Source organism: Electrophorus electricus, chromosome 7 (genome assembly GCF_013358815.1).
Source record: "Electrophorus electricus isolate fEleEle1 chromosome 7, fEleEle1.pri, whole genome shotgun sequence".
NCBI classification, from domain to species: domain Eukaryota; kingdom Metazoa; phylum Chordata; class Actinopteri; order Gymnotiformes; family Gymnotidae; genus Electrophorus; species Electrophorus electricus.
Window position 1 is genome coordinate 3,987,004 of NC_049541.1, and position 11,220 is coordinate 3,998,223.

Consider the following 11,220-nt stretch of genomic DNA (forward strand, 5'->3'; position numbering starts at 1 on the left):
TGGCTTATTTTGAAACTAAATCATAATATTTTCTGAACATTACATAACTCAGTAAAAATAACAAAATTAAAAACAGCAAGTCTACAGCATGTGGGTGTGTGTTCTATAGTTATCAGCCACACACTACACTGTGTGGGTGTGTGCTATCATCGTCGTCCACACACTACAAAGGTCCGCGTTCTCTGCTTCCCTCAGCTGTTCTGGACGCTGAGCTTGACGCCCACTGTTACTTACTTGCCGTGCAAAACCTATCCCATCGCTAAGAAACTAAAATGAACTGAGAACAATGTCTGCTAACTCATTCGCCATCGAGCTTGTCAAGTGTGACCTTTCTCAAGGCCAAAAAGCCATATAATCTCTCCCACCACCACCCTCTCTCGCTCTCTTGTTCTCTTTCTCCATTTCTCTCCCCCATTCTCTGTCTCTATCTCTCTCTCTATCTCTATCTCTCTCTCTATCTCTCTCTATCTGTCTCTAACCCCCCCCCCCCCCCCCCCCCCCCCCCCCCCCAACCTCTCCCCTTGTTTTGAGGCCCACGGTATGACTTTGGCAGTTCTCTCTGCATCTTTTTCCCCAGAGCATCAACTCAGTGGCCCCCGGGTCACCCGCACCCTCTGCAGAGGGCACACAAGTCCAAATAAAACCTTTTTTTTTTTTCACAGACGCACAGATAAATTCATTTATCTGAATTACAAGATTAGCAACCTACAGTGACTGACATCTTTTTACTTTTCTAACAGGGTACTAGCAGCTGTTTTGGTGGCCAGATTCCACAAGCCGTTGCCTCACAACCCATTACTGCATTGCGTTGTAGTCAGGGCATAATGAAATTCCTCTCAAACTCTGTCTCACACACACACACACACACACACACACACACACACACACACACACACACACACACACACAGGCAATATATTGTATAGTTTTTGAGAGATTTTGTTCTCTCTACCTTAGAATTGATTACCTTTTTGTGTGTGTGTGGGGGGGGGGGGGTCATTTTGGAATTGGGTAAGCCATCAAACTTTCATTTTGCTACTCATCATCTCATTTTCACACCAGTCAGCTTTCGCGCTTCTATTTAAAGAACCGACTATAACACAAGGAAGACGGGGCCTCTGGAACCCACAAAGTGCGCGGGGCGCTGCTTAGTGGAACAAGTGAGACTGACCTTCCTTTTCAACATAATTGATTATCATCCATCAATTTTATTATGGAGCTCATTGCAGCTGCCGGTGGCGCAACCTCGTCTACCCCTCACCGCCTTTCATAAGGCCCTGGCGGGTAACATCCAAGATAAGGGAAAGGGAAAGAGAGACGTGAACCACGTCTGATAACAGCAACACCCGACACCATGGTGCACTGGTGGAGCACCGCATGGTCACGTCATTGTTTGAGACAGGGGCGTCATGGAACTTGTGTTGTTCAGTTGCACCTTTCTTGGAGGAAACATCACCTGCAGGAATCTTAAACATTTATGTTATAATCATAAAATGTTTTTCCAAAAAAAAAAGTTAAATCAGCAGAATCCCAGGAGTTGAGATTTCAATGTAAAAGTGGAATTTTTTTAATTTTTTTTTTTTATTGAAAACTCAATTCATATTTGAAATACCCGAAACAGTCTGTGTCAAAAAATGACAAAAAGGGAGAGAAATATCTGAAATACAAAATGTCAAACCACAGAGAGTCACCTGGCAAAAGTCAGGAAACAGAAAATGTGCTGTGTTAGAAATACTCGACCAGAGTGAACGACAAGGCCTCACTGGGAATGATGGCATAAGGAAATTTATGGTGATTACCTTAATAGGAAAGCAGGTGTAAATGTGGGCAGAGCCCCTAATCAATGCGTAAAGGGAGGCTAAAGATGGCTGTAGCTGATGTGGGTTATTAATGGGCATTTAGAGTTTTCATAATTCTGATAACATTTGTAAACATGTATTTCTTTGCTGTAAAATTATGTTGGATTTGTATTGGTCAGAATTTTATTTGGCTACGGAATAATCATCCCAGAGTTTGTCAGAGCTATTTAAACAGGAAAGAACACAAGTTGTTCTAAGGAAAAGGGTCTGAGCCCCCCGACACTGGACTGCTCACCAGTCACGCTTCTTTGGGATGAACAAGGCTGCTCGGTGAGACAGGCTCACACCACCCGTCATAAACGGTGTTCTAGAAGAACAAATTTAAGCAAAAACAAATTATGAATCAGTCACAAAGCCTTTTTTTTCTGTGTTAATAAACATATAACTAAATGTTCATTCTCTCTTGAGAAAAATGTCATGTTGATTTTTGCAGTTAGTTTACTCAGAACTTTTGTCTTATAATGTTAGTATTGTGGGAATTGTATAATGACTCCATTATTGATCACAAATTGTTGGCTACAAATTATTGGCTAAGGTCCTTCACAGTCAGGAATAATGAATGAATGAATAAATAATTAATAAATAATCTGAACGGCGAGTATTTCCATACGCCCCTTACTTTCATGCCCCTCAGTACACCAGCATGGAAGACCACGCGTGGCCCACAGGCATCCACACTTACATTGTAGTCGCACCACAACAGACGGCTCTCCGACAGCCTCATGGCACGGCGGGGCAGCTCATGGCAGGCGGCACGGTTCTCTGGCTACGCTGGCTGTGGTGAACGTTGGAACAATTACACTGAGTCACTGCTCCTGGACCATCAGAAAGCACGGGGAGCCCAATATCACCAATCCAGCAGATCAATGGGTGTAGAAGCCCGTGAATGTTAGTGTTGGATATGAGTGTTAGGCTTCTCAATATGAAGTGTAGCCACACTATTTTTAACCACACACACACACACACACACAATTCTGGCACACTGGTACAGTTTGCGGTGATTGTGAACTCAATCAAGCCCACGAAGCGTTCTGCAAGATATGTTAGATATGTTAGGAGACAAAAAACATGGACAGATACAGTGGTGAACCTGTCGCGTGGTCGGGTGTGTGTTGATCAGGCATGAAGAAATGTGGGAACCCAAACCCAAAGAAATGTGAGAACCCCCAGCAGAATTCCAATTGCAAGATGGAGTTTTTTATTTCAGTAGTGTTAAACATTATACAAAACAGGTGCAAAAGTTTCTGTGGAAGTAGTTCAAAAGATCTGGCTAGGCATTGTCTCCTGCTGGTTTTCTCCACCAGCTTCAGTCAGCGAGAGTCCTTCCAGCCTAACTGGTTATACCCTTAGGCTCCTCCCTATAACTAATTGGAGTATACCACTCTAGGGTATGGGTAACAGACAATAGCATTTACTGTACTGTGGTACTATACAATAACAGTAATAGTTATATAACATCTCAGGTTTAGTTATGTCTATTATGTATTCTATTGCCAGCATAGACATGACCAGTTACTTGACATTATAACTCTCTGTTGTTACTGACTCACTCTGAATTCTCCCTCAGCCAGGTAGGCCATCGGTCCTCATCTCCAGAAGAGTTTCTCCCTCAAAGGTTGCATCTCACTCTATATGAATCCCCACAGGTACGTGCATTAGACTTTATGACACTGGTGAGTTGTAAGGATTGGTGCTAAGGGGAACTTTACCTCAACACAGAACCCTTTAGAAGTTTCTATGTTTCTGCATAAATTTCACCTAAAACTTCATCAGGTCATCACATAAATCCTAAAAGTAATGTAGAAAACCAAATCAAACAAATGAGACAAAAATATTAGGCTGTCATTTATTCATTGAGGAAAATGATCCAATATTACATACTTTCTGTTAGTGGCAAAAGTATATGAAACTTTAGGATTAGCAGATCATTTGAAGATGAAATTTGAGTCAGGTGTTGTCAATCAATGATATGAAGATCAGGTGTGAGTGGGCACCCTGTTTTATTTAAAGGACAGGGAGCTAACAAAATCTGATCTCTACAACACATGTTTGTGGAAGTGCATCATGGCACAAACAGAGATCACAAACCTTCAAGCACCACTGTATTACGCAATACTTCAAGCTATTATTGCTATTGTATACAAGAGTAACAGAATCCTGTGGTAGTTACCAATGTTGATCTTGTTCATAGCCACTGCATTTTACCTCGGTTGTGGATGGTTGACAATTGTTAGTCACAATGTAATGATAAGCACTTTGAACTAGTAGTATGCGTTAAATGTTGAGCACAGATTATTAATTATACACATCCAGTCACTATTTATAATCACATATGATTTACTGACTCTTTGTGTACTTAAGGTCTGTCATCTTATGTTCAGATCACTTCCTTTGGCTGTGATGCCTTGTATGCATACAGCTAGAAGAGAAGGTCTGTACCAGAGCTGCAGAACACCTTAGGATACTCTCTCCACACTGGGAATCAAATTGAATAGCTGGGTTGAGAGTTGTGTGGCTGACGTAGTGTGGCTGCAGTCGGGTTATCTGGATTAGCGGGATTAGCTGGATTAGCGGGGTTAGCTGGACTATGCTTTAGCTGGTAGGGCCCTCTTTGGGCTCAGTCCTCACAAATGACTACTGCTTAGTTCTCTTTTTTTCTTGCTCCTATCTTTTTAATGACGTATACTTTAACTCTCAATTTATAATAATCCAAGTCCACTTTGAGAATGATTGCGTACGCCTACTGATTCAGTCTGATGACAGTCACTTGCTAAATACCATTGCTAGTAATTACTAAACTGCACATAAAATAAATGTTTTTGAATGAAATACAAACAAAACAATTACAACGTGACCAGTAAAGTGCCAGTTTAGTATACACTTCTGTTTTGTTCTTACTCTCCTGTGTTTTTAGTATACTTTAATCTTTTGTCACCTCTCTTTTTCCATTACTATCGCCTTTAAAAATCAAACTCTTTGTGAAACGTTATACTGGTGTGCCAAATGTATGTTTTCAAGGAACAATGCACACATACATGAATTGCTCCACAAACTTCCCTTCATCTTGTGCCGTGTCTATTGCATTCATTCTTGCCAAATTTGGACCCAGTGGGTTTGCTTCTTTTGCAGAGATCAGCCCAAATGCTCTATTTTTGATTTGATTCATAACCAAATAAAGAAGAGAATGTTTTCTACTTCCTTTTCGCTTTCCTTCCGTTGTCCTTTAGCTTCAGATTTTTCAGCAAAACCCGAATGTAATTACACACAGCACGAGATGCCAAAGCCATTCGATTTCATGCAGCGTCCAGCCCACTCACGTCATTCTTAATAAACCTCTAAGAAACCACCATCTCAGAAATGTGTCCGATGTCAATACCTGGAAAGGCAGGTACACACACACACACACACACGTTATATAAATTATATAATAAATAATAAATCAAATACAAAATAGTCCAAATTAAAAAAAATTGTGTTTTATACACACGTGTTTGTAGATGTGTGTTGATCTGGTCTATTAGATCACAGCATTTTTTGCTTCACTTGCTGCAGGGGATGCTGTTATTGGCTGAGTCATATTGGGCCAGCAGTACAATGTCCAGTAATGTTTAAATATTTGCTCACTAAACTTGTTCACCTACAGAAAACCCAGTTAAAGATTGTCCACAGAAGCCATGCACAGAAATGGGCAGGGGGGTCACTGGGGCTTCTCCCTGATGGTGGTAACGAGCAGGAACTTTGCATTTCTATTTTACTTCTGTCATCGTCACTCACGGTGCTGTTTCTATAGAATAACGTTTTCACATTCTGCTGGGTTATATTTAGTCACATCACAAAGCTTGGAATACAGAAATTGAGAAGTAGACGTTCTTTAAATAAAACATTTTAAATGTATTGAAATACACTGTACATTTGCAGAAACGTGTTATTGAATATTATTATTCGTCAAGCTTTATATACAATTTAGATGAGCATAGAGTAAATGTATGTTAAATACATATCCAGCATTTTCCTTTAACAAAGTCATCACTAATGGTCACAGTTTTTAAAAAAAATTGCAGTAGCCTATGAATGTATTAAACAGTTTGAAAAAGGCTTCAGAAAGTTTAACTTTTTTAAAAACAAGATGGATACTCTCAAAGTGACCTGTGCTAAAACCCATTAACAGTACAAGCTATTGTAAGTACAAACGTCTTGTCTTGGCCTTGTTAATGCATGCAAGGACAAAGTTAAAAGTGCTTTACCTAATGATCCTAGAACTTCCAAGTATTTAACACATACTCAAAAATATACATCGAGGTCATTTGGACTACAAAAATACATTACACAATATAGATTACACACTCACACACACACACTCACAACTGATTTCATGCATGTCTTAAGTGGAAAATACAACAGCATTCTAGAAATTGCTGTAATTTGACATAAATTGTTAAATTGTTAAATGTTAAATGTAAAATTCTTGGCATCTTAGTGTAAACTATTAAGCAGAGGTAGTTGGAATTTAATTATGGCAAACCAAGTTATATATCACACTAACAGGATAAAAAGAGAAAATTTCAGTTGTGTATTAATGTACGTATAATGCATTTGTCATAAGTAAATTTGATAGTATGTTTTCTGATGTTTGATGTTTAAATAATATTTAAAATCTGCAGTGTAACATTGATAAATATTTAGCACAGTACATACTATATCAGACCTGAATTTCACACTATTTCTAAATGTCATACATATAATCCTAATAAAGCACATCAAGAATTAATCTGTTTCTAATTCCACATTCATAATCAACAGACTCATCTTCAGAAATGTGATTTCTGAGACACCTGCGAGATCATATCTCTGAAATTGCTAAGGCATTTCATTTTACTGCAAATACATTTGCATTAATAGTTTTCCAAAGCCTTCATATACTTTCAGGGAGTCATGATCGTCTGTGTAGCTGGCTCCACCCTTCACTCTTTAGACTTTTCTTCACTCTCTAGGCTCTCCCTTCACACCTGCTGTTTCATATCTTCCTTGAAATAGCTGCCATGCATTTTAAGCCTATGCCGCCTAAAGATGAAGAGAGAACATTAAGCAAAAAATGTTTTTTTACCTAAACTGTCTGGCTCATTCCGGATTTAAACAGTCTATGGACTTACTTTGCTTCTCTCCTGCTGTGGGGGTTCTCATCAGACTTCACAAAGATCACAGAGTCGCCACCCTGAGTGAGGACTCCAAAGTCCTCATGTTTTGGTCGGAACATCAACCTGGAATTTAAAACCCAAAACCCTAAACATATGGCAACGCAGGGTGCAGCAGGTTCTTTAGATTATTATTATTGTACGTGTCAAGAGCTGAAACATGGCACCATGACTGCAGGGAGTAGCTTCCCAAAAAGTGGCTTAAGTCTACTAGATGACTAGCTTCCCAAACATGGCTTAAGACTACTAGATGACTAGCTTCCCAAAAAGTGGCTTAAGTCTACTAGATGACTAGCTTCCCAAACATGGCTTAAGTCTACTAGATGACTAGCTTCCCAAAAAGTGGCTTAAGTCTTCTGTTTGGCTGCTTGGCTTAAATCTGCTATACGAAAACATGGCTCAAGTCCACATTATTTCTTCCCTTGAAATATCATTGCTGATAAGAAGAAATGCGCAGAGTAAAGAGGTAAAAAAAATCTAGCTGAATTCAAAACTCACTTGGCTTGCGTCTCTCCAGACTTAACCCTCATCCTGCGGATCCTGAACTGGCCGGTACTGAAGAAGCCGGAGAGGAAGGAGTCCTTCTCCCACTGCACGCTGAGCATGAGGAGCTCCCCTATGTCCGTGTCACATGTCACCAGGAAAGAGACGGTCGTGTTGGTGATCATCCTGGACCTGCAGGAAAACAGGGAGTCACAGGGAAGTGGTTAGTTGGGAAATACCCAGAATCCCCCTTACAGAGAACTGGGCACTGGGTTGAATCACGTGCAGGGCAGAGACTGGTGATTCAGTAATGGATAACGCTCCTTGGTGTCGTGTCATTGTTCATGGTATTGCTTAATTGAAAATTTGAGTAGGGGTTACTGTTGGGAGCAAAGTGTAAGGGGGAAAAAAAGGCACTCACACAACTACAGGGATATTATCTCTCTCATCACGAATTCCAAAGAGAGATATTTTCAAGGGCTGGCTCTCTAGGGTCATATCTTTCTGGCTGAAGAGATGCACTTTAATCTGGTAATGGAAAACTGGAGGCAGAGGGACAGACGTGGTGTCACAACTGTGCTAGATGTTAGACAATTGTCTGGTTTATTCACTTCCTTTTAAAGCACATGGTCGAACCTTGCAAGGACTCACCTTTGTATGGCATGACATCACGCGTTTTGAGGTACATGCGAGCACTGCGGGTTGAGCGGACCTTGCTGACGTTGTAGCCCAGCCTGGTGCAGCGGTTCTTACGACAGCTCAGGCACAGACCCTTGGAGAAGGCTTCTTTGGAGCTGCAGCGGTAAGCCAGACTCTGCCGGTCCCAGTTCACCAGCGAGTCGATGAACAGGTGCACTGAGCGCTCATGGGAGCACTTCACAAGCTGGTCCACATCTGCGGAGGATGGGGTCAAAGGCATGCCATGTCAGAGCACGCTATGTCAGACTACCTTAAACCTATAATCTTTGAAATTCCAAAAAAATCTTTCTATTTCATGGCAAATAGCCAGCAACTGCCAGCCCTACCCCTGGAGATGTATCCTGCACACTTTAACCCCAACCCTCATCAAATACACCTGGCTCTAATCGCCATATCTTTTTTCATATAGTTGGTTAAGATTCAATCTAATGTCCACAGGATGTCGTTTTGACCTACATTGCTCCTGTTACACAGAGAGACAATCAGCAGCATTGTGACAGAATAAAGCTTCGGTTTGCACTGTCAGTTTAAACTGTCACTAAACAATCTCCGTGCTCATCAAACATGACCGCTGGGTACCAACATTGTCAGTGTGTGAGCCGAAGCACATACTGTACAGGCCGTAGGTAGTGATCATCCTCATGGCGTTCTGCAGGCTGCAGCCAGGCTGGAAGGTGCCCCCATTGGGGTAGATGTCCACGTGGCCCACGGGCCTCTGGATACCAATACTTAGGTCTGGCGTGCCTCTGGTGTTTGTGTGTAGGACATCCACAAATTCAGCGTCATCATCGGACAGCCGCTTCAGCCTATCGGCATGTTCGAAGGTCGGCCCGGCTGGGTCGAGACCTTCAGTTGAACCGTGGTGGAAAGTGTGATAAAAGACTTAATTAAGAACAAGAAATAGCAAACCACAAATAGCAGGTTTGTGTTTTTGTTTTGTTCTTTTCAAAACAGTTAGTGTGACACTGTTATAAAGTGACTAAAGTAACAGTGATGTTGAATATTTTTAGGTAGATGCTATTCTTTAGTCTTTTTGGCAGAGCCAAACCTGAGTGTCAAAATTCCTAAAACAAACTCAGTCAAGCAGCCAATAAAATTTTTACACAGAAAGTGGTGGACCGGTGGAGTGTGAGCTACAACTTAAGTTAACTGGATCTAACCTGTGATTCTGTTGACTTTGTTATTGGTGAGGTTCCCTGCAATTCCTGCCACATGTGCACCAAGACTGTAACCCAAGATGTGCAACTTCTCAAGGGGATAGCCTAGACTCTTCACACCAGAACAAGCCAAAGTCCAAAGCCAAACAAAACACAAGAATAATGAGACCTTTTCCCCCCCAAGTCCTGCTGTCAATGTGGAAACGAATGGCCTCTTAGTTACTCACCTCCAACCAGTTGATGAACTTGGCCACATCCATCCCCACCAGTCTGGTGTTCTCGGCAGAGGTGGGATAGTGATGGCTGGCCCTCTCCAGCCAGTCCACCACAATGACATTGGCATCGGGCTCACGCTCCAACAGTGCAGACACCAGCTTGGAAACCCAGCTCTCAAACAGTCCTGCAACCTGCAAGAGGTAACCGTGTCCACGTGTACCTTCGTCATGCACATGAGGTTTACCCGTCATACAGCAACCTCTCTAATATTGCTACCGAGTAGTCAGCAGTTGTCATTTTGGTTGAAAAGCCAGAATGTAAACCATTAACTCAGTTTAGGGTAGTAAGCCATTCCCAATGTTCTTTGGGAAGGCATTCCATCTATTAGAATTATTTTTTTTTTTTACACACTATACTTTATTTTTATTCCCTCCATATAGCGTAGTCTGTGACCAGGGTCCCCCGTCCAGAGAGCAGGTGCCTGGGTGGAACTCACCGACCACCCGTGGATGACCAGGAAGGTCTGAGCATCAGTCTTGAAGTTGCAGGCAGAGATGCTCTCTCTTCTTCCTGGGACAAGGTAGCACATGTCCTCATCCGGGAACTCTTCTGATCGCACTGAAAACTTGGACTCGATGTGACTGTGGTTCTCAATCCAGCGAGTGATACTTCCTGATAATTAAATATTATTTAAAAAGTCACACCTGATCTTGATTATAGAGAAATGTGAGTGACTGTATCACAATGCCATGACCAAACTGATCCACCACCAGACTGATCCACCATTTAGTACACCACCTAAATATTAAGTGAACCTAATAACACTTGGTCTAATATTACTGAGTTTTTGTGGTCAATGGAAAACATTAATTGGGGCACACTTTGGGGCAGATGTCAATGTTTAGTTGAAAAAAATCTAGTAGATTTGGTAAAATAATGGCAAATATCCAAAAGACTCCTACAGTGAATGTTACTTTTCTTGATTTAATTATAAACTCGCACTGCTTCTATTAAAACTACAGAAACTCGTGTAGAGTCTTGATAACCTTTGGTTTATATTTCAAAGTGGCATTTCCATTTTTAAATACCTACACAAAGATAATGATGACCAAATTTGAACCAGGAGTTAGCTCATAACTATCCTGGGGACATCTGTTTATAACAGATAAAACTATTATTTTGAAAAACCACCGGTTTTAATTCTGTCTTTGGGATATGCACAATTTAAGTAAGAATGAAAAACTTACTTGCAAAGGGTGTTTCAGTAGAATTAATGTGAGGATCGCACGAAATGAGAGAAAATCCAAAGACCAGCAACAAGACACTTTCTTTTCCCATAGTATCAGTGTGCAAATATTTTAATGTAACATGCGATCTAAAGAATCAGCGAAACCGCAAACAGATTAAATATTATCCTAACAGTTTAGGAACCTGCTGAGTCTTTTATACTACACCGGATCTTTTACGCTACACCAACCTCTCCGTTTTGATTGGTCCTAGTGAGTTTTGGGCGTGGCTAAGCAGCTCGCAGAAGAAAGAGCATCAACAAATCAAGCGCTCCAAATTTCAGCTAACCCTGCTGTCAGGGTTAAAAAGGCTAAAAGCTAAAAAGGT

General features: G+C 41.2%; 1 protein-coding gene across 3 annotated transcripts; it reads right to left on the reverse strand.

The window, feature by feature from the left end:
- Positions 1-5,771: 5,771 nt before the first annotated feature.
- Positions 5,772-10,997, reverse strand: LOC113582888 (lipoprotein lipase). 3 transcript variants are annotated; one of them, XM_027018926.2, is made up of 10 exons: positions 10,854-10,997; positions 10,103-10,176; positions 9,618-9,797; positions 9,394-9,502; positions 8,846-9,079; positions 8,186-8,428; positions 7,956-8,076; positions 7,550-7,726; positions 7,010-7,117; positions 5,772-6,920 (listed from the first exon to the last, which is right to left on the reverse strand). In XM_027018926.2, the coding sequence occupies exons 1-10, from the start codon at positions 10,942-10,944 to the stop codon at positions 6,860-6,862; spliced, it is 1,398 nt and encodes a 465-aa protein (XP_026874727.2). In that variant the 5' UTR covers positions 10,945-10,997; the 3' UTR covers positions 5,772-6,859. The 3 variants fall into 3 exon arrangements, with proteins under 3 accessions (XP_026874727.2, XP_026874726.2, XP_035384540.1); XM_027018925.2 differs by having other exon boundaries at positions 10,103-10,278; XM_035528647.1 differs by having other exon boundaries at positions 9,394-9,533; positions 10,103-10,278; positions 10,854-10,932.
- Between the last annotated feature and the right edge of the window lie 223 nt (positions 10,998-11,220).